Source organism: Erpetoichthys calabaricus, chromosome 9, assembly GCF_900747795.2.
Source record: "Erpetoichthys calabaricus chromosome 9, fErpCal1.3, whole genome shotgun sequence".
Lineage (NCBI taxonomy): Eukaryota > Metazoa > Chordata > Cladistia > Polypteriformes > Polypteridae > Erpetoichthys > Erpetoichthys calabaricus.
Window position 1 is genome coordinate 177,333,622 of NC_041402.2, and position 25,080 is coordinate 177,358,701.

At 38.5% G+C, this 25,080-nt stretch overlaps 2 protein-coding genes across 2 annotated transcripts in view; both read right to left on the reverse strand.

Annotated features, from left to right (window-relative positions):
* LOC114656856 (40S ribosomal protein S25) overlaps positions 1-25,080 on the reverse strand; it is a 1,002,297-nt gene that overhangs the window by 786,872 nt on the left and 190,345 nt on the right. The window lies entirely within an intron of this gene.
* cbl (Cbl proto-oncogene, E3 ubiquitin protein ligase) overlaps positions 1-25,080 on the reverse strand; it is a 118,242-nt gene that overhangs the window by 35,870 nt on the left and 57,292 nt on the right. The window contains exon 3 of the mRNA XM_028808435.2: positions 668-814. Within this exon, the coding sequence (XP_028664268.1) occupies positions 668-814 (147 nt within the window). The remainder of the gene's footprint in view (positions 1-667; positions 815-25,080) is intronic.

A 25,080-nucleotide genomic window follows, 5' to 3' on the forward strand; every position in this document is an offset into this window, starting at 1 on the left:
TTTGGTGAGATGAATGTGTGGATTTTATGTATGGTCTCTAATGTTTGTGCACAGATTGTTTAAGTCCAGAGTCTGGTAAGAGCCTATTTGATACTTGTCTGCTTTTGCTCTCTTAGAAGGTGTGTAGTTTCCCAAATTGCAGGTGGTTTATCTCTTATTTTTGTTATTAGAATGTTGGATAGTCTCTCTACAGTTTCACTGAATGCACACTTGCCTCAGCTGAGGTTTTGCACAGTAGCCCACTTGGCAAGACTGGCAAATACCCAAACAGTAGCCAGTATGTTTAACTCTTGCTTCCAATGACTTAACCTAATTCAAGTTACTTATTTTTACTGCAAAAACTAAATGGCAAGTTGCTTATTTTTACTGCAAAAAAAACTAAATGGCTTCTTGATGCCAAACTTATGAAACAGTCATATTAACCTAGCTACTTTTGCAATAGCTAAGCTGGCCAGTTTGGCTAAATGTCAAGTAAAAGCAAGTTTATTTTAGCTTTTCTGCTGATGCTAGACTAGTGAGCCCAAATATTAAGACAGAGATATGCTTTTTTTCCCAAAAAGAGACATAGTATGTGAGATAAATGTATGACAAAAATAAATAAAAAAATACAAAAATAACCGAAATGTTTGGTTCCAATGTTAGATTATAATATTGTAATTGTACTTACTTGTCCCCGAAGGCTTTCCTCCAGAACTCAGCTGCATCAGCTTTTGTAATCCTAAAAGTGTCTCCCTGAAATGTCCCACTAGGGAAAATGGCTTTCAGCTCGGCCAGCATGTGACTGAATATCAATGACAACTTAGTCAGATTGCGTCTGCAAAAAATAAACAGTGCTGAACATGAATAAACATATACCATAAATTATTATATACATTATAAAATGTTCAAAGCAAATGCTCACTACAGTTATGCCAATTTCAGACGCAAAAGGGCATCTGTGCACTAAAACCTTTGCAGTATAACAATGCTAATCCAAAAGTTAATGAGAAACTTTCCAAAACATGGTATGGATGTACCAACTCCACAGACAATGCTGCCTTCATTCAGTTACATGAGAATTGTTGGACATCTGCTTCATTTTCTACATAGCTTGTGAGACACCTCATTTCACAAATCAGAGGAAGACTAAGCAGCAGGTCAAAGTATGACAAATTATTGCATCTGGTCTGTCTGTCTTTACCTAGATATCACTAATAGCACTCCAGTGCACAAAACCTTGCATAATCAGAGACAAGATCACCAGACTAGAAATGGCAGAGTGACAGAGTTTCAATCATTCAAAGAGGAACAGACATTTAAACATGACTGCTTTTGGCTGTATCAAAGACCCACTCATTCATATGAAAATCTCACAAGAAAGCTGGAAAGTAAATACAACAAGTTTAATGTGCTGAAAACAAATTAAACCACATAAATCAAACAATGGCTGCATGTAAATAAATGTACTATGATCAATGAGTGGAGTGGGACATCAAGAGTATAAAATTCAGCATTAAAGATTAAATGCAAATATCCGCCTTAAAAGGGGAAGTGCCCGAACAGCAGCAAAAAAAAAAACCACTGAAAGAAATATGATGACCAGGCAACTAGTTTCACGGGCAAATTCTCTAAAGTTAAACTACCTTCTCTTAGGGCAATAGTTGCTGCACATGTGTTACATCATTTCCTGAATGTCACAATATGTGACAGAAACAAACAACAACTACACCAATTAAGCTGCTTTAATTGCTGCTCTAATCAAAAATGAGTCAATTATTCCAAACGTCTACACTGTTTTTATATATTTATCTACTGAAGTTACTATATTGGCCATTCCTGCCCAGCTGAATACCAGGCTGCAAGGACGGGTGACAAGTCTGTTACAAGACATCACATTCCATGGACATTAAGCTTATGATTAGGGTATGCCTCACTTATAAAGACTTTCATGTTCTGCTCCTCTAATTTGCATCAGATGCAATTCTTGTACATATGATAGATTATGAAATTGTGCAAGCTCCGCCTTTTCAAAATTGCTATTTTGCAGCAACAAATACACATTTTGAAAAATGAACTAATCTAAACTCCTGACCACCTTATTTTATTTTTCTTGCTCAGTTTTAAACAATACTTGACTGGGAAACCTACTTCTCAGTAATCTCCCATCTTCTGATAGTCATGCCACATCTCAGTACCCCTTTCCTCTTCTGTATGACCTTTGACCCATAACTGTTTGCGCTCTTCCTCTTTCCTGTTAGTACTGATAATCTGCACTTACTCTGCAGAATTTGAAGGCAACAGAAGGAAGTCAGGCATTTTCATTTTGTTCTTTAGTAAAGAAATAGCTTCAGTAGCACAAAAATATTCATAAAAATAAAGTTTTACAACCTCTGGGGTTGCGGATTAGTTAAAGGACTAAATAATGGCACATAAGCAATGCCTCCATTTTTAAAATTGGAAACTAAATGCAGTTGCAGCTTATACTTTTTGGAACATAAGATAATTAAACTAATTACTAATGAGTTTATTTGAAAGGCAAATAAAATGTATGTATGAACAGCAGCTACGACTGGAACAATCGTATAATCCAAACCTCATTCTCCACATGCACAGTTGTGAGGGGGGCAGTCACATGACACAGACTATGCTATAACTTACGTACCTGAACAGATTATAGAAACTCTGGTCAGTAACGTACACTTAGTAAGTCTTTCACAATTTTGTAATTTAAAGCATTCACTCTTTTGTGAAAAGAGAGAAAGATAAAAAGGTAATGAATGGATTGCTGAAGTCCAGAGATAAAAATGGTTAAAAAGATGTGTTATGGGGGTGTTAGTGATAATGGAATGAGAAAAGAATGTTTCAAATGAGTGGATCATCTTTTGTCAGACTTAACAAGGTAACTTAACGAGTTCTGCTTTGTACTTGAACGGTACAAGGTGGGGATAATTATCTGTATAACCTTGGTAGTTGGCCACAGTGACATAATCATGCAAAACCTGAAGTATATAACTCATTTTGGAAATGGAACAATTATTTACATTTGAAAGTATAACTACAGACATACCTGCCAGACAGTGGCTATAAGTTGCATGTCGATTATGATATGCATATAACAGTTTTACTTTACATGTGACAATACTGACACTATAAACCTCTCAAACATTGTGTTTATATTCTAACTTTGTATTCTAAGTATTTGTTTGAGACTATTATTACTTTAGTAGTATACTGATTAAAATAATAATACTGCAACCTGCAAGCAAGACTAATAGCTATCTTAAGAAATTAACAAAAGGCCAACACGGGTAAAGCCAGAAGAGTGTAAATAAATTGGATCAGCAAATGACTAGAACAAGTGACAAACAAGTAGAATGGTCATTTGAGTTATAAAACAAACCTGGATAATAGGGTGAACAGATTTTGTGCAAAATAAGCTCTACAGAACACACTGCAATAGAAGTTTTATTTTTTAAATGTTACAAAAGAAAACCTGCCATTGAAAACTATAAACTTCAGAAATGTATTTATTCAAGTCTTTACTTTTTTTTTTTTTTTTTTAATAATCTCAACATGTGATACATTTTTGTTAACATAGAATTTCCACTAATACCTATGTCTCACAATATTCAACCTAAATTACAAAGAAGTCCTCATCTGTATCTTTCGTCCTTTCGTCTTATCACATAGTTGAGCAAGCATTGCTGTCCAAGCAAACGTTTAAATGGTGGGAAAAGTGATGATCACTGAAAGTGACTAAATACGAATTACAGTACTGTGGAAACTGAAATGGTAATTTTCATAGTGCTTGCAGTGCAGATTTAATGCCCAGCACTTAATCTTGCATTGGGAAAGAACATTCTATCCTAAAGAAGCTAATTGATCATTTGTGACTATGAAGACTTAAAATCTTTAATATTACCTTGTATTTTATTTAGTATAGAATATGTTTTTTAAATTAAATTACTTATGGCCAAAGTAAATAATCATAACTTATTATTTAAATACACTAAGTGAAAACTAGTTGAATGATAACTAAGTAGACCTTTTTAATATTAAATATGCAGAAAAATAAAAATGGACCAAAGGAAGAAGGAAAAAATAAAAACTGCAGGATACTAATCAACATATGAGGAGGTCAAATTATTATTAGAAAAACAGCACTCCAGTCAATGGAACTGACATTTTTAGTAATTCTACAGTAGGTACAGTTCCATAAAGGCTTGACATAGACATCTGCACAAAATACAAAAACAGGAAACATTTCTTAACACACAAGACATTGGAAATTAAACTTAGGCAAGTTGCTCAAGTCGTGGATACTCTGATTACATAAAAACTAGATGAGATGTTAGGCCAATTCAATTATAACAAAAAAAGCCTTGTGACACTAAATGGCAGCCACTCCACCTAAAAAAGAATAAAACCTTTTTTTATGTGGACTAAATTAAATAAGGTTCATAAAATTAACAGCAAACATCAAACTCACAAAAGCAAGAGAAAAATCTTAGAGTGTCCCAATAATCAAAAAGTATCAATTTCTGTCTGCAGTGTTCTTATCATAAAATGCTTTACAGATCTAGTCATCAAATGAAGTTGGTCAACCTTCAATTTTTTCCCACCAAAACGTATTAAAAATTCACCTCACAGTACATGTTATATGTGAGACATAACCAATGCACCTTCATATCATTCCAATATCAGACAGGAAGGCAGGCACTGAGGCTGCTTATCAGACATGGTTGATCACAGGATATTAAAGACAACAACAACAACAAAAAAAAAGATCTACCAAAATGGAGGACTTTAATTTGAAAGGATACTTTTTCCACTTTGCAGCAATAAGACTGAGGAGATAGATGTGTGTGAGAAAATGTTACACAACTACAGTTGCAGTATACCAATCCCAAGAAAAACCTGCTGATGACAGTACAAGCACAAGATATTTTGCAATTTTCCTTTCCTCAGTTGTACTTTTTAAAATTTTGCTGGAATGTCATTATTTGCTAGAAAATACATTACAGCATTGCATTCTTCCCTGCATAACAATTATGATTACACCATTACCATGTGCAAGTAACATTTGGATGTTGGTTCACTGTTTAGAGTAACCTTCAACATGAAAGGTAATAGAGAGACCACTTAAATGCCAATTGTAGGACATCTTGTTCTACTCCTGTCTAGCACTTTTCTAGGCAAAACTGATCCTATGCAAACGTTCTGCAACATGACACTGCTAAGAGTAACAACCAGAAGTGAGACACACAGTGAATACATAGGTACATTTACAAAAAAAATTTAAATGCATACAGAAAACAGGGCAAATGGGGAAAGAATGTAACAAGGACCAAATCCTTCAGCCCCTCACTCCCACAAAATCTGGCATCACCAAGCAAAGGCAGTCACAGTGTCTGCAAAGGCAAATATGTATTGTAATTATGTCTGGCTCACAATCTACACAAACTTCAAATGCAATTTCCTGGTTTGCTCTGTTTGTTCTCATCCAAAGAGGGGTTGAGGATAATAGCTTAAAGGGCATGGCTGAAGCATGTCCACAATGATTTTCACATTGACACAGCATCTAAGTAATCATACTCCGGGTACTTACAGCTAACTTCTCCTTGTAGGCTGATAGACAAGTATAGACTTAAGCATATGAATTAGTGTACACTACACTCAGACTAATTTGTTGCCACTCACTGCCAACATTACCACTTTATTGACAATCATCATTTTAAAACACACATGCAGGCATGGCTGGTTAAGAATTTGCCCATATGTACACATTTTCTGAACCTGTTTATTTTATCAGAAAATCACAGGCAGCTGGAGACTATACTTCTAGCATCAGGTGCAAGACAAGAACCAACCTTGAAAGTGGCAGTAGTCAAGTATGAGCAAGTCTAACTTGTGCCCAGAAAACAAACCCATGCTAAGACACTGAGAACTTGCACAATGGCAAGAAATCCAACTGAAATACCTGAGAGTTTTGAGCAGACACTAACCACCAAAACACATTTACATTAGTAATTTATTTAAAATATGAGAGAGAGAGGCAGAGAATATAATGGTGATGTCTACAGATACATTATTTGTTACCGTTCTGCCATAGACTGGAGAATGGCCCTGCAAATATTTGTTTCATTTCTTGCACCCAGGATTGCTGTGATGCGGAAATGGATTAAGAAGGTTTTAGAGTGTTATGTACATTACAGTGGATATGGAGAGGAGGTCTTCTTTTGCAAAGTTTGACTGTAATGTGGAGCTTTGGAAAACTAATATATTAATTGCATTGCCAGCTAAGTTTCAGAGTACAGTGTAGCACTGGAACACAAGTAGAAAGCTACAGATGAAGCTCACATCCATCATGTTAACAAGAACGTGCATACACAACCACCCATAATTTTTGTGAAGTAGTCTAAAAATGTAAGAACCTTGCATGAAAAGAGCACTTACTACCCTTTCATTCCACAACATGTCTGGAGCATATAAACAAAATTCAGTACATGGAGATAAAAAGTCAGATAAAGCAATAGATGGATACAGTAATAAAATCAGCATTTAACTATCAGCATTTGATCTAGAAATAATGCCTGCATATTGTTTGCCTCGGTGTGATTGAAGAACTTGCTCATAAAATTAATAAAGTATCTATCTATCTATCTATCTATCTAAAATGTGCCATTCTACGTCAGCACACATAATCGGCTATACTAGTTAAGCAAGAGTTATCCCGCTTTACCTGACTTTTCAGTACAAAAACTCTTAAATGTATATATTGACACACAAACACAAACCCCACGAATTGCTTATCTGGGGCATTTCTTCACTATTACCTACACTTAAACCCCAGTGCCTCTGAAACAAATTCTGAAAGTCTCACTGACCTTTGGATGCTTAGCCTTGTGACACAGCAGCTCTCTCTCAGCAGCTCCTGCATAGACTGCCAGTCTCAGTGGCCATAACCTCTGAGCTGCCTCCTGTTAGTCTTGTAAATTTATTTATGAATACATATTGCAGTGAGACAAGTGTATCATACTGGTTTACCTGGAAGCAAGCCTTCACTTTATTCAAGTGCAATGACGACTGGGTTTCTACCTCGTATCCTAAGCATGTGCCAATTTGCAGATACGTTCCTATTAATTAGCACACTAAGAGATTCTTAAGATGAATGAACAGTTGTATATCATGGGCAAATCAAAGGTCAAAGGTTAATGGATGTCTAGGTGTTTAAGAGTGTTTCAGTGATAATTGGGGAAGCTGGTTCAGGGTTTTTTTCTAATGGGTTATTATTTCTCAAATTTAAAATAAGGGGAAGCAGCTTTTTGATATCCGATTTTTAGTTTTCCAACCTAGACAGAGACAGACAGATACTGTAGAAAGAATTTTCAGGAAAAGGATTAGAATCAGATAATACGGGATGACTGTACTGTTTATACCTCTCCGGTTAACTTCCTTTCTTTTTGGCCACCAAAATGAGATTATCTGAAAATGCAAATTTCCATACAGAGATGCCTTAAAATTAAAAAAATGGACCAGGGATGTGCAATTTCAATAAACTGAAAAAGAAAGATCTTTTAATGACAGTGGTAGTAACCAAAAAAACATCCTTTTCCCATTCTGAATGGTGAAGAAAACCAGAGCACCATTTTAGAAGACCCTGTCTGAAACACCACTGGAACTTCAGAACTACTGCTGAACTCAAGAAAAGTTCATTCAAATATCAAAACCTTTTAACCAGTTTACCATGAATAAATGTCAGTGGGTAAGGAACACCTACAATTGTCAGTTTAGACTAATACTGCAGAAATACTGTATGACGCAGGCAAGGGCTATTCTTGTTGTGTGGTTCTGTGTTTGTATATTAAAAAAGGAAGACAAACATCTCCACATGGCACCTTGAAAAGTAACTCATTTATAAATGTAAATCCATATAAACAAATGCAGGTTAGTAATTATGTAAAACAGTACTTTATTGATCTCAGAATGGAAATCTCTATCTATAAAACACAAATTCTGTTTGTTCGTTATGTGCAGCTTTTTTGTTTCCCTCAAACCAGACTTGGATTATGGCACACTAGCATTTCAGAGCAAGGGTTAGGTTTTTCAAATATAATTTAAGCCTTTACCCCTGAGAAGGGGTGGTCAGAATAAGTGGCATGAAATACTAAAGTGTGATCTACTGACAGATACAGATACCATACAGTCCCAGATAGTAGTGTAATGCTTAGCATACTTGCCTTTCAAGCAGAGAATCCAGGTTAGACTGATCCCACTTACATTCATCCATCCATCCAACTATCCATTTTCCAACCTGCTGAATCCGAATACAGGGTCATGGGGGTCTGCTGGAGCCAATCCCAGCCAACACAGGGCACAAGGCAGGAACCAATCCCCGGCAGGGTGCCAGCCCACCGCAGGACACACACAAACACACCCACACACCAAGCACACACTAGGGCCAATTTAGAATCGCCAATCCACCTAACCTGCATGTCTTTGGACTGTGGGAGGAAACCGGAGCGCCCGGAGGAAACCCACGCAGACACTGGGAGAACATGCAAACTCCACGCAGGGAGGACCCGGGAAGCGAACCCAGGTCCCCAGGTCTCCCAACTGCGAGGCAGCAGCGCTACACACTGCGCCACCGTGCCGCCCCACTTACATTCAGCTTTTTTTAAATCAATCATTATTTATTGAGACCATGTCATCTTTCACCCCCTGGTGGGTATCATTTTTCTTTACTTGAAGCTGTACACTGCTAACCAGGAGTTGTGACCCCACAGTGGAGTTAAACCTTTTAATGAATTACATTCACTGACCACATTTATTTTTAATGCAGTCATTTTACCCACTTTAAAAGTATAGTGGACATTTGAAATAATATCTGGGGCAAATCCAGGTAACACAGTTAGTCCCCTCCAAAAGTATTGGAATACCAAGGCCAATTAATTTGTTCTTGTGGTGCACTGAAGACATCTGTGTGTGAGATCAAAAGACTAATAACAGAAGAAAGATCAAAGTTTTAGGTTTTATTCCCTGGTATTTACATCTAGATATGTTAAACACAGAAAAGAGCACATTGGAACCTTTGGAAAGGACTGTACGTCTGCATAAATAATGTTGACTTGGTGTCTGTTTGTATGAACACATCTATCTAGATTTGTATGTTTGTTCCAACCTCACTCAAAAGTGGCTGCACATATTTTAATGTAAACTGGATAACAACTCAGACAGTCCGGCTTACAATATAACCTACATGGTGACTCAGCACAATGGCAGGGAAGGCTCAATTTGTCTAATATCAAAAGGTCTCTCTTGCCAATAATTAAGTCCCTGTTTTATGATGTCAGAAGCTAACTTTAAAGTAGATTAGTTGAAGGTTAATGACATTCTGACTGGCAAAACAAGTGGCCACAATCTTATAGGATAAGTCTGGTATTTTCCAAGTACAGTGGAACCTCGGTTCATGAACGTCTCGGTACACGTACAAATCGGTTTACGACCAAAAAGCTCGCCAAACTTTTGCCTTGGTTCACGGCCACACACTCGGTATACGAACAAGCCAGTTTCCCTTTCGGTTTGTACATGTTTAGTCTCTCCCTGTGCATTTCCAGTGCAGCGAGCAAGAGAGAGAGCGCGACACACACACACACACACACACACACGCACGCACGCACACACACACACACACACACACACACACACACAGGCAGCGCGAGAGAGAGACAGACACACACACAGGCAGTGCGATAGAGACAGACGCACACACACAAGCAGCGGGAGAGAGACGCGCACACACACAGGCAGCGCGAGAGAGAGACGCGCGCGCACACACACAGGCAGCGCGAGAGAGAGACGCGCGCACACACACAGGCAGCGCGAGAGAGAGACGCGCACACACATAGGCAGCGCGAGAGAGAGACGCGCACACACACAGGCAGCGCGAGAGAGAGACGCGCACACACACAGGCAGCACGAGAGAGAGACGCGCACACACACAGGCAGCACGAGAGAGAGACGCGCACACACACAGGCAGCACGAGAGAGAGACGCGCACACACACAGGCAGCACGAGAGAGAGACGCGCGCACACACACAGGCAACACGAGAGAGACGCGCACACACACAGGCAGCACGAGAGAGAGGGGGCTGGATGCATAAGGTAGAAAGGCAGTTAAAGAATGCACTGGGCTTGATTTTGTTTTCACTTCTGTTTACAGCGATCGGTTCGTAGCGTGTATTGTTGCAATGTTACTTTTCTAGGTGGTTTATTAAATTACGTATTTTTTTCAAATGTTCATTTTTTTTCCATGTGCTTAATACTCATTATATTAAAAAAAAAAAAAAAAAAAAAAAAAAGTGTTTTTAGCCAGCGGGTGTTAGCGCTACAGCGCGAACTATTGCAGTGTTAGTTTTCTGTTGTTCAAGGTTTTGTCAGTGTTATTCAATGTTTTTACATTTAGTTTACTATTACGCTGTGCATTCTATGGTTTAATTAACTATATTTGTGCTTAAAAACTTAAAAAAAATATATATTTACATACAGTTTGTATGGTCTAGAACGGATTAATTGTATTTACATACAATCCTATCGGGGAAATTGCTTCGGTTCACGGCCAGAGTTTTGGAACGAATTATGGTCATGAACCGAGGTTCCACTGTAGAAGTTGTTTATTCACAAACATTTCATTGCACTGCATTTGCCAAGTGAAATTGTGTTCTGAAGTTAAGCACTTCCTATAAATAAAAAAAAAAATTACTGCATGCACTGTTGCTTTACAATGAAGGGTATGGGGCAGAGTGGAAAAATGCAAAAAGTGTCAGGTTTTTCAAGTCAAGACAGTAGTCGAGTATTGATCTGCACCCTTTATGTTTGACGCATATATGTGACAACAAGAGAGAGAGAGAGAGAGAGAGAGAGAGATAGATAGATAGATACTTTATTAATCCCAATGGGAAATTCACATTTTTCAGCAGCAGCATACTGATACAATAAATAATATTAAATTAAAGAATGATAATAATACAGGTGAAAAAAAAAACAGACAATAACTATGTATAATGTTAAATATTAACGTTTACCCCCCCCTGGTGGAATTAAAGAGTCGCATAGTTTGGGGGAGGAACGATCTCCTCAATCTGTCTGTGGAGCAGGACAGTGACAGCAGTCTGTCGCTGAAGCTGCTCTTCTGTCTGGAGATGACATTATTTAATGGATGCAGTGGATTCTCCATAATTGATAGGAGCCTGCTGAGCGCCCTTCGCTCTGCCACAGATGTTAAACTGTCCAGCTCCATGCCAACAATAGAGCCTGCCTTCCTCACCAGTTTGTCCAGGCGTGAGGCGTCTTTCCTCTTAATGCTGCCTCCCCAGCACACCACTGCGTAGAAGAGGGCGCTCGCCACAACTGTTTGATAGAACATCTGCAGCATCTTATTGCAGATGTTGAAGGAAGCCAGCCTTCTAAGGAAGTATAACCGGCTTTGTCCTTTCTTGCACAGCGCATCAGTATTGGCAGTCCAGTCTAATTTATCATCCAGCTGCACTCCCAGATATTTATAGGTCTGCACCATCTGCACACAGTCACCTTTGATGATCACTGGGTCTATGAGGGGTCTGGGCCTCCTAAAATCCACCACCAGCTCCTTGGTTTTGCTGGTGTTCAGGTGTAGGTGGTTTGAGTCGGACCATTTAACAAAGTCATTGATTAGGTCCCTATACTCCTCCTCCAGCCCATTCCTGATACAGCCCACGATAGCAGTGTCATCAGCGAACTTTTGCACATGGCAGGACTCCGAGTTGTATTGGAAGTCCGATGTATATAGGCTGAACAGGACCGGAGAAAGTACAGTCCCTTGTGGCGCTCCTGTGTTGCTGACCACAATGTCAGACGTGCAGTTCCCAAGACGCACATACTGAGGTCTGTCTTTAAGATAGTCCACGATCCATGCCACTAGGTATGAATCTAATCCCATCTCTGTCAGCTTGTCCCTAAGGAGCAGAGGTTGGATTGTGTTGAAGGCGCTAGAGAAGTCTAGAAACATAATTCTTACAGCACCACTGCCTCTGTCCAAGTGAGAGAGGGATCGGTGTAGCATATAGATGATGGCATCTTCCGCTCCCACCTTCTCCTGATATGCAAACTGCAGAGGGTCAAGGGCGTGTTGAACCTGTGGCCTAAGGTGGTGAAGCAGCAGCCTCTAATTTTATTGCATATTCCTGGTGCTGTTTTTCTTGTGGTAACGATAGTTTTCTATTCACTTGTGTGAGTTCTCCCATAACTACAGAAGTAAATGAAAACAAAAGCAACCACGTGGCACAAAAAGTTTACTGTGATTTAGTCTTTTGAGAGGAAATCAGTTGCCAGTGGGGTGTGTGCGAAAGGTAATTGCAAAAAACAACACACCAAGTTAGCGTGCACAGCTGTTATTCTTTTAAAATGGCCAAATCTCATAATATTGTTGTTTTTTGTTTAAACTATATATAAACTATTTTACAATGTTTGTGTAATCGTAACATGCAGATCAACAACAACTGTTAAGCTTTTCTTTCACACCCCACAGCCTCCAATGTAAAGTGGCAGTGTGGGCAAGATATTTAAATTGAATTTATAGAAAGCGCTTAACATAAGAACACAATTTCACTTTGCAAATGCATATATAGCATGTTTGTAAAGAAATAACTACGGCTTGGAAAATACCAAACTTACCCTGGAAAGGGATGTGATAAAGAACAACCTGTATTTAGGCTGGGGATTCCTCTCATCCTGCCAACTTACTCCTTCTGTTTAAAATGACTGCAGCCAGATATCTTACATGGATATTTTAAATAATACTCGGACAACACCAGGAAACATCGCTAGTTCATAACAGATTATTTTTTAAAATAGGTATTTCCTCTGAACAATTTTGCAACTTAATAAAGGGAGAGGAGAATGTGTTTAGAAACAAACGCCATGCTTCCTTGCACACATATGCGCACTGTACAGTAATAAAATACAGTAATCCCTCCTCCATCGTGGGGGTTGCGTTCCAGAGCCACCCGCGAAATAAGAAAATCCGCGAAGTAGAAACCATATGTTTATATGGTTATTTTTATATTGTCATGCTTGGGTCACAGATTTGCGCAGAAACACAGGAGGTTGTAGAGAGACAGGAACGTTATTCAAACACTGCAAACAAACATTTGTCTCTTTTTCAAAAGTTTAAACTGTGCTCCATGACAAGACAGAGATGACAGTTCTGTCTCACAATTAAAAGAATGCAAACATATCTTCCTCTTCAAAGGAGTGCGCGTCAGGAGCACAGGCTGTCAGAAACAGAGAGGAAAGCAAACAAATCAATAGGGCTGTTTGGCTTTTAAGCGGTACAAAGCTGTTGAAGGCGGCAGCTCACACCCCCTCCGTCAGGAGCAGAGAGAGAGAGAGAGACAGAGAAAAACAAAACAGTGAAAAATCAATACGTGCCCTTTGAGCTTTTAAGTATGTGAAGCATGTAGCTTCACGAAGCAGCTGCACACAGAAGGTAGCAACATGAAGATAATCTTTCAGCATTTTTAGACGAGCGTCCGTATCGTCTAGGTGTGCGAACAGCCCCCCTGCTCACACCCCGTGTCAGGATCAGAGAAAGTCAGCGCAAGAGAGACAGAGAAAAGTAAGTTGGGTAGCTTCTCAGCCATCTGCCAATAGCCTCCCTTGTATGAAATCAACTGGGCAAACCAACTGAGGAAGCATGTACCAGAAATTAAAAGACCCATTGTCCTCAGAAAGCCGCGAACCAGCAAAAAATCCGCGATATATATTTAAATATGCTTACATACAGTGTATCCGGAAAGTATTCACAGCGCATCACTTTTTCCACATTTTGTTATTTTACAGCCTTATTCCAAAATGGATTAAATTCATTTTTTTCCTCAGAATTCTACACACAACACCCCATAATGACAACATGAAAAAAGTTTACTTGAGATTTTTGCAGATTTATTAAAAATAAAAAAATTGAGAAAGCACATGTACATAAGTATTCACAGCCTTTGCCGTGAAGCTTGAAATTGAGCTCAGGTGCATCCTGTTTCCCCTGATCATCCTTGAGATGCTTCTGCAGCTTAATTAGAGTCCACCTGTGGTAAATTTAGTTGACTGGACATGATTTGGAAAGGCACACACCTGTCTATATAAGGTCCCACAGTTGACAGTTCATGTCAGAGCACAAACCAAGCATGAAGTCAAAGGAATTGTCTGTAGACCTCCGAGACAGGATTGTCTCAAGGCACAAATCTGGGGAAGGTTACAGAAAAATTTCTGCTGCTTTGAAGGTCCCAATGAGCACAGTGGCCTCCATCATCCGTAAGTGGAAGAAGTTCGAAACCACCAGGACTCTTCCTAGAGCTGGCTGGCCATCTAAACTGAGCGATCAGGGGAGAAGGGCCTTAGTCAGGGAGGTGACCAAGAACCTGATGGTCACTCTGTCAGAGCTCCAGATGTCCTCTGTGGAGAGAGGAGAACCTTCCAGAAGGACAACAATCTCTGCAGCAATCCACCAATCAGGCCTGTATGGTAGAGCGGCCAGACGGAAGCCACTCCTTAGTAAAAGGCACATGGCAGCCCATCTGGAGTCTGTCAAAAGGCACCTGAAGGACTCTCAGACCATGAGAAAGAAAATTCTCTGGTCTGATGAGACAAAGATTGAACTCTTTGGTGTGAATGCCAGGCGTCACATTTGGAGGAAACCTGTCACCATCCCTACAGTGAAGCATGGAGGTGGCAGCATCATGCTGTATGGATGTTTTTCAGCGGCAGGAGCTGGGAGACTAGTCAGGATAAAGGGAAAGATGACTGCAGCAATGTACAGAGACATCCTGGATGAAAACCTGCGCCAGAGCGCTCTTGACCTCATACTGGGGCGACGGTTCATCTTTCAGCAGGACAACGACCCTAAGCACACAGCCAAGATATCAAAGGAGTGGCTTCAGGACAACTCTGTGAATGTCCTTGATTGGCCCAGCCAGAGCCCAGACTTGAATCCGATTGAACATCTCTGGAGAGATCTTGAAATGGCTGTGCACCGACGCTTCCCATCCAACCTGATGGAGCTTGAGAGGTGCTGCAAAGAGGAATGGACGAAACTGGCCAAGGATAGGTGTGCCAAGCTTGTGGCATCATATTCAAAAAGACTTGAGGCTGTAATTGCTGCCAAAGGTGCATCTACAAAGTATTGAGCAAAGGCTGTGAATACTTATGTACATGGGATTTCTCAGTTTTTTTATTTTTTAATAAATTTGCAAAAACCTCAAGTAAGCTTTTTTTGTGTTGTCATTATGGGGTGTTGTGTGTAGAATTCTGAGGAAAAAAATTAATTTAATCCATTTTTATAATAAGGCTGTAACATAAAAGGTGGAAAAAGTTATGCGCTGTGAATACTTTCTGGATGCACTGTATAAAATCCGCGATAGAGTGAAGCCGCGAAAGGCGAAGCGCGATATAGCGAGGGATCACTGTACCTGCATTAAAATGTGGAATGAAAACAATAACTGAATTCACTTATATGAAGCATCAACGTAAAAGTTCCTCTCACTTTTATAACAAGTTCCAGCACCCAAGACGGGGAATTGGGCATTGCTGGTACAGAAAATAGATGACAACTATTAGTATCGTGTTTATACTAGTGAACAACTTGTCTTTCAATGGTGCTGTGTGGATGCCACAACATTTTATTTACTGCTCACCTGGAAACAAAAACTCTCTAACAAATTAAGCATTAGCATACTGTTAAAACAATCTATTTTCAAGTTAAACATTTTCTTAATAGGGACATGAGTTTAAGAAAGGAATGTGCAAGATCTCATATATTACATTTGATTGTATATATGTACAGATGCAACCGGTCATTCACTGAGTGAGACAGGAACAGTTATAGGTATTGTATACTGAATTAATCCCATTGTTACTGCCTGAACAGCAGCAAAATAAATTAATAAATACATAAAAAAGTATTAAAAGATCCCCCACACAAAAAACACCTTCTTTAGAATGAATGACAGTGAATCCTGGAGAACAAACAAACATTCACGGATACCAACTTCTTACACAACATAAGTGTGCCCTGTATCAAGATGCCTCTTCTAGGCACTTTGCATCATTATTTCCATACAATACATAAATATTTAAAGCCGAGCTAGTGACATGCAGTGTTGACAGAATTAGCTTTCTTTGAGCAGCTGACCCACTATATACAGTGATCCTAAACTGACATGTCAGGGTCCAAGATTATCAAGAGACAAAACAAAACCTGAAATCTTTTGCTATGACAAAAACAGAAGAAAACTAAAAATAAGTCTTAAAAGATGAAATAGCACAAACATATCTTAACACATACATGCTTCACTCCCAAGTTAACGTGCTTTCCCAGCAGAGTTTCACATTAAGTCTCTGTCATTGTCTTATTAGATACAGACCAGAATGCTTCCCTTGTAATTTATACACTACTATCATTGGTGGTAGAATAAGGCAGTTATGTATTTACTGGATGGGCAAAAATACCCTGTGTAAAAGTATTTTAACAACAAAATGGATATTCTTTCCACTTTCGTACATTTTCCACATTGACTAGTGTTGCATACTGGGTAGGATTCCCTTCCGGAAAAATACAGCAAGCTGCAATTAAAAGAACACAAGAAAAAGCAGATAACCGGTACCCACATTTGCCAAGACAGATGAGGATGAGGGCTTTCTTTCACTGGAGGCTGTGCTCACAAGGGGTCTCTTTAGAGACGACAGAATATCGTGCCATCACCAAGAAAGGACCGTTTATCACTCAGGATGTAAATAAATGAATTCAGGTTTTCAAACACGCTTCAGACATGGACACAAGCACACACATACCACACACATACACACTCTCTCAAAGGTCCTTTATTTCAGAGAAGCAGCCATTTTAGTCTCTCACACAAAAGCCTCTATTAGTTTCAGGGAGCACTTGTGAAGAGCATAAAGCCAAGCAGGACATCAGCCCAGTTTTTTGCTCCTGTAGCAGGAAGGCATCATGAAAGTAACATAAAATTAAGGTGGATTAGCAGAGTGTCCAGAGAACTAACACAAGGGTCATGTCAGAAAGGAGGCAATACAAGAAGAGAATATAATTGCAAACTAGTGTCCTGCACAAGGCAAAAAAAGCTTCCCAAAATAAAGAGATTTGCTATTTGAAGGAGAGATGTAAGGTGCCGAGTTTATGTTTGCTCTACACAGAGACTTTTGTATCTTAGTGACAACAGCTTTTAGCAAGGCACACAACAGCCACACATCAGAAGATGCATCACAAAAACTATTACATTTATTTTTCTTATTTAGTCTGAATTTCGTTTTAAGTCCTCTATCTAATTCTTACACAGATTTTGACTTAAGGTCAATACTATGTTTTGAGATTTTTTTTTTTTTTAACATTTTTGTTTAAAAAAAATTCTAAAAAGTTGAACACTTCCCAAGTGCAGACAACTGTGTAAAGACATGAACTAATCAGAAACTAATTAACAACAATCTCCACTAATCACTAGCATATTAACCTACAAGTAAACACACTCAACCAAGAAACATAAAATTCACCCTGCTAGGTAGATTTCATATGAAGAAAACCCAGAGAGTACTTGAGGCAAGAGACTCCATCACAAGGCAAGTGGTAGCTATTTATTTTCAGAGCAGCTGCTAGGAAAGCATCGATTTCAATCTGTTAGAAGCTAATTCTTGAAAATGTGTGCTGCAGACTCCAATAAGCTCCTATAGTCTGACATTGTGGTCAGCAACACAGGAGCGCCACAAGGGACTGTACTTTCTCCGGTCCTGTTCAGCCTATATACATCGGACTTCCAATACAACTCGGAGTCCTGCCATGTGCAAAAGTTCGCTGATGACACTGCTATCGTGGGCTGTATCAGGAATGGGCTGGAGGAGGAGTATAGGGACCTAATCAATGACTTTGTTAAATGGTCCGACTCAAACCACCTACACCTGAACACCAGCAAAACCAAGGAGCTGGTGGTGGATTTTAGGAGGCCCAGACCCCTCATAGACCCAGTGATCATCAAAGGTGACTGTGTGCAGATGGTGCAGACCTATAAATATCTGGGAGTGCAGCTGGATGATAAATTAGACTGGACTGCCAATACTGATGCGCTGTGCAAGAAAGGACAAAGCCGGTTATACTTCCTTAGAAGGCTGGCTTCCTTCAACATCTGCAATAAGATGCTGCAGATGTTCTATCAAACAGTTGTGGCGAGCGCCCTCTTCTACGCAGTGGTGTGCTGGGGAGGCAGCATTAAGAGGAAAGACGCCTCACGCCTGGACAAACTGGTGAGGAAGGCAGGCTCTATTGTTGGCATGGAGCTGGACAGTTTAACATCTGTGGCAGAGCGAAGGGCGCTCAGCAGGCTCCTATCAATTATGGAGAATCCACTGCATCCATTAAATAATGTCATCTCCAGACAGAAGAGCAGCTTCAGCGACAGACTGCTGTCACTGTCCTGCTCCACAGACAGATTGAGGAGATCGTTCCTCCCCTAAACTATGCGACTCTTTAATTCCACCAGGGGAGGTAAACGTTAATATTTAACATTATACATAGTTATTGTCTGTTTTTTTCACCTGTATTATTATCATTCTTTAATTTAATATTATTTATTGTATCAGTATGCTGCTGCTGAAGAATGTGAATTTCCCATTGGGATTAATAAAGTATCTATCTATCTATCTATCTATCTAGTTCTAAACTGACGTAGGAGCCACAGGATGGTAGATAGCTTCTGTGGACTGTACATCAGGTACAAGGACACCATACTCTCCTTGCACACACATACACACAATAACCTGCTTGCATATGCATGATCAGTGAGAAGACAAATACCATGCTGTTGAGTGGCTTTCTGTTGAGGTTGGAAACATAGGGCTCTGTATTTATAAAATAATGCTGCTCAATTTTTTTTTAATACTTTATGACTAAAATTGGTCTGTTATTTTTATTTCAAGGGGAAATAACATCACAGGAAATACCACTAGACAGCACCAGTTAGTAAAATGTGTAAGCCTGGTTCGAATTTAGACAATGGTGAGGACATTCATTTATTACAGCCTTTCTTCTACGTGTGCATGAGGAAGTGGAAGAAATTTTCAAAGCAACTCTGTGCTACCACTTACTATGCTTTATTACCCATTTAATTGTTTACGATTCTTGCAGACCCAAAGTAGAGTAGTTTGTCAGTCTTATGCCAGTAACTATGGGCTTTTTTACAAGATGCTGAATCTGGATCACATGTAATTGGTTTATATTATAATCTCATTTGGATCCAATTTCAACAGATCAGATGGCTTTTCGCTCACACTGCGGTCTGTATATTTACCACAATGCTTTACTCTGTAGGTGAGGTTGAAAACTGATATTTGACCTTCTTCAGATCTTCACTCTTAATATATATCACTGTGAAAGTGGACATTGGAACATAGTGCCCAGTTGGCAAGAGACTGCCACGATAATGACATTACCAGCCAGACACAAGGCCGAATGAAGACTCAGAATAAACCTCCAAATGAGACAATCATACCAGCAGTAGGAGAGGACTTGCTTGTACATATGTACTTAATGTTCCATGACAAAACTATTTCACCATTGATGGTTTTGAAGATAAAACAGAGAACATTTGCAAAATAAAGCCAAAAGATCTATAACAGCCATTATGTGGAAAGAGAGATGTGAGGATATGGAATGAAGACATTTTGGAACATTCAATGCACTCAAGAGCTTCAGGAGCTCTTTAGCATGATCAGTGCTACCATGCTTATGTGTAACCCATGGGTGAGTTTTATGTAAATGTCCATGTACATAAAGTGCTTAATGGTTAGGATTGGGTTTAAAAAAAAAAAAAAAAAAAAAAAGACGTCAGAGAGAGAACAAAATTATATAGTGTTTTACTCGACTAAATACAAGCTCACCTAGTTACAGCACTGTCATTCAATAAGTGACCTCACAGAAATGCCAATTTATGTAGAAATTTGAAAAATCGATACCAATTGTCTGATTATAAAAATTTATTCCAATATATGGTATTGCTTGAAAATTTAAATGCCTGTAAATTTTTTTATATATTATTTTCTGAAACAAAAGTTTCTCTTAACGGATTTAAAATTGACTGAAGTACCCATGTTTTACCTAACATAAATCAACAGTAATCTGAAACACCTCAGTTCAGAAACATACATTTTCCCATAGTCTGCCTTTTTTTTTTTTTTGGACACTAATTCAGTTTTCAGTATGCCCAACTGTTTTAACTATTCAGACTTTTGTTGTTAATTCAGAGACTTAATCCTATTCTATGTGGATTTAAGCCCAAACAATGTTTTTAGTCTCTATTCTTAGACTTGGTTGACAGAGTCAGTTCACATAATCTACATTGCTTTAAAATATTAAGTATTGTCACTAATACATCCTGTACCCCTTATATTTCTTTGGTCAAGTCTTCAATTAACACGTAAAAATGTGATATGGGTTTGTACGTTCACACCAGCAGCTGAGAAAAAAAAAGTCTTAAGAAAAAAAACCCTGAAGGTGATGCGGAAATTAGATGTAAATATCATGAAAATTTATAAAATTTGATAATAAAATCAGATTCTTGTGCATAAATGTGAGAGGATCTCAATGTCTTTTTTGTAAACGTGCCTTTCTTTTTCATTGATGATGCAACAGTCATATGCTAAAAGAAACAATCGCGATGTGTTTTATTTAAGTACAGTATACAAGCAAATGAACACAGGCAGCATACATTTTGGAGCCATCACTGGTCTTGTATAATGAACTATAGAAAGAGCAGAAACAATGCAGGAACTGCACCAGCAAAGACTAGAATCAAAAACATGTATTCCTGCTGGGCACAAACTGAGGTGTAATTGGCATACACTATCAATCCTGAAAGAGAACGGTAAGCATACACCTTCCATTCCATGCTGATAACGAGGCACTTTGGCAGTTTGTACATAGCAAATGTGCATCAGTGCACACATGCATTTCATTCACATCCAAAACTAAATATGCTTATGATATTTCAAACACGTCTTGGATTCATCTCTGGAGATCTGATGATTTCAAGGTCAAAATCCTTAGATGCAGATGACAGTTTCAACTTTTTTTAAACTTACATTCAGCAGGGTTGTGTGTTTACAATAAAAGCCACACAAATTCAGCCAACGTTCTCTTTAACATTCCACATTTGTCCAAATGCTGAAGAAGCAGAGTAATTTCTAAGCTAATCTACTTTGTAAATGGAATATTTTATTCAACTTTATAGTAAACAAATACAATCTTGGCAGAACTTTGACAACTGAAAAAGAATGAGGCCAGACAAAGCTATTAAATAAGGTTTTGCCATTAACAGCTTTAATGGCTTCTGATTATGAAGACCAACTGCAATAAAAATCTACAGCTACTGTGGCCGTTCTTGAATTGGAATTTTACACCACTGACGATGTTTTTTCATGCTTGTGTAGTTTTTAAGGGAGGTTTGCATGTGTGTGTTTAAAATAGTGATACTTTCTTTTCTGTGTAATACTGTAAAGACACTTCATGCAACATCTTTGAAGAAGGCAGAGCACATCTGCTGTGACAGAAGCTTTAGTGCGGACATACCCCTTGCTGCTCTTGAAATACATTATAAAAGCAGCACAAAATATAGAGATAAAAGAGCAATACATAATTTCAGCAGTTAAACCTTCTACTTCAGTGAACCTTCCATGACTGACCAGACACTGAAACCATCTGGTCTCTTCATAAAGTGATTCAATGAAGTTCCCCAAACCTTGCATCTATCAGTCCTTCAGATATGTACTATACATCAGCTTCCCAGTTTTCCTCTATCCAGTAAATAATCAATCAAGTGTATCATGTTTTGGTTGAGTGAGAAATGTGCAAAATGTTAGTCCTACTCTGGGATACACTCCCACTCCAAATGATGAGCAACATGCCTTTCATAATTGTATCAAGCAGCACAGATCTTCATAAAGATGTCATTTATGTAAAGGATCATAAAAACATAGTCCAGAAACTAATCACAAAAAAGTGATTGCTCTAAAATTGTCTCAATGGCAGGAAGGAGCAGTTTGGGAAATCCTCATTGGCAAACCAAAGAGCATAATTTGCCATAGGCAAACTACAAAAGAAAAATAAAAAATGTTTACCAGCTACTCATAGCCATGAAAAAACTCAAAGCACAAAATGACAAGGAAAGGCTTGAGATACTTGTGTTACATCAGTTTAACAACAGGGACCTCACATTGCAAAATTTTACAAAATGAGTCACATTGTACTTTACTTCTAAAATGACCTGCATTGCCACAGGCTGCTACAGAAACATTGAAAGTTAAAGGCAATTATGCCGAGCAAACAATATTATCATTGACTGCATTAGAAATATTTGTCCACAGGCTTGAATGTGACTTGACACTGGCATATGAAACCCTGTATTGTGCAGTAACATAACTACATTGTCTACTGATATGCCACTATGAACTTCTAACAAAAATGTCAGGTAGTAGGTGTGAAAACAGTTCTGTGCAACCATAAAAGCATTTGTAGATTAAATGAAGACAATCATTAATGCTATCTACATGACAAAGGTCACTACAATTAAAATGCATCATCACACAATCAGCAGCCTGGATTATGCCGGACTTGAAAAGAAACCCAGACAATTGCTGACTGGTGCTGAAGTTCCTTCCACCTTTGTCACTATTCGCTATGATACACTGATGCAGTGATGCATTGAGGATGAATTAAGCAAGACACAGACAGTCCCAGAATGAGCACTGTCAACCTTATCAGGAAACAGCTGTCAACTTGCTTAGACCACAAGGTGATGCACTCACATTTGTGCACTATAACAGGGGGTTACTGGACTGTCTTTTTTGGATTCATGCCAGTTTTATATCATTATTCATTAAGAGGGAATTAAATGATGAGGTCTAAGTTTATAGGCCAATAAATACATATGGAGGACATACACACATTGTGTGTGTATATTTTATTATTTAAATACCAGTAATGGCGCACTGCACAATATTGTGCAGTGAATACACTTGACTTGAGCATTCATAGTTTTCATACTCTGTACGTTTAGCATTCGTTTGCTGCTTCCTGAGCAGCTCTTCTTTTCTCCACCCTAGTGGCCCGCTTCTTCTTTTCTTTCATTGGCATCTTTTCACGTTAAAACTGATTAAGTCAGTGCTTGTGTTGCAATTATTTAGTGCGTTTTCTTTAATTTTTCACTTCAATCTGCCTCAAGAATTATTTAAGATATGAAGAAGTGGGGGAAGTGACGGCGAAGGTGGTAGGGATGAGAACGGCCGCACAGCCGCCCTGCTGGCCACTGCCAAGAGTTGATTCTAAAATAAAACTATATTAAAATATAAAGAGGAATAACCTTGGAGGTCAATCATAACCCTGAAAGCAGATAGTAGACATCACATAGTATATGTGTACCCAATTTCAGGTTAATAGTTCAAACGGTCTGCAAGCTACAGGTGATTTAAAATCCTGGACATGCAAACGAACAGCCACGGTAGCGTATTATATATAAAGATATGCCCACTTAAATTAACTGTGCTAATATAGACTTAAAAGAGAAAATAATGTCTGTCAGAGATCCAACTGTTTTTTCATTAATTTTTAGGGATGGGGAAGAGGAATGGCCCTAGTTGGTCTTTGTCGATTCTTCAACCTCATTAAGTCCTATTTAATTCCAAGAATTACATTATTGTAATTTGTAATGTTGCTGCAAACACACTTGGCAAAACATATCAAAGCCTAAATTTACATTCACAACATGGTACAATCTTGCCATCTCTAAATTAGGGATTCGCCAATACAGAAGATGATGGGCCAATACAGACAGCAATATTGGTATTTATTACCTTTTAAGCAGTTTTTAATACGCTAACTGTGGCCATGTTTCAGTAAAAACTAGCTGAAACAGGTGGCGCAGTGGTAGTGATAGTGCTGCTGCTTTGCAGTAAGGAGACTGTGGAAGATTGTGGGTTTGCTTAACGGTTCCTCCCTGTGTGGATAGCGCTTTGAGTACTGAGAAAAGTGCTATATAAATGTAATGAATTATTATTATTATTACTATTAAACAAGGAAACTTTTTTCCCCTTATTCATATTTGGCCTTTGCCAATTAACAAATCAAAGTAATATATAGTGTACAGTGGGGAAAATGGTCTGTGAAACTTGGGATATCAAAGTAATTAATTTTTTTAAAATGAGTTTAAAACTACAAAAGGAGCAGCAGGCTATGAATTTAGGCCATTTTGGTCCTTTCCTCTTTAGCTTTAAGATGTCTATTTTATTTTCTAGTAATTTTTTTTTTTTTTTTTAATGTTACTACTGTCGCACAAGAAACCTGCAGAACAAGTGTTGTGCTTCTATTTTATTACTGCTGGCATTTAAGGTGGAGAGAGAGAGAAAAAAAAAAAAAAAAAAAAAAAGACCACACAAAATTATACCTACTTTTTTTTTTCTTTTTCATATAAACTTAAAATCGGCCAACATCAATAAGCAATTGATTTATCATACAACCCTAACCTAAAGGTATATTAATTATGCATATAAAGAGAGGATACTCAAGAATTTCTTTCTTCAAATTTAAGGACATTGTGAGTTCCCGTCTTAAAAATTACACATTACTATGCATAGTAAGTAGATGCTTACATAAAAAGCCAAAAAGTCCTTCATTCAAAACATCGACTGCAAAGCTTTCCAACCAGGCACATTCCTTGCATGTCTGCGACTGGTGCCTGGAACCAGGCTGCTTGTGGAGAACAGGATACATTATATAGGTTTAATACATTATAGATTTTAGGTTTCCTCAAAACCACACAAAAGAAATTTAAAGCATCTACTACTAACATATCATCATGTAAATTTAATGTCCCTGCGTTGGTGGACTGAGAGCACCGTTTAGATTTTTGGCCTCAAGCTAAATCTGCAAGGGAATCTCATGATACAGGGACAAACAGTGTGTGATCATTTAAAAACAAGGATGATGTGCGTTCATTTTGAAACAAATCCAAATG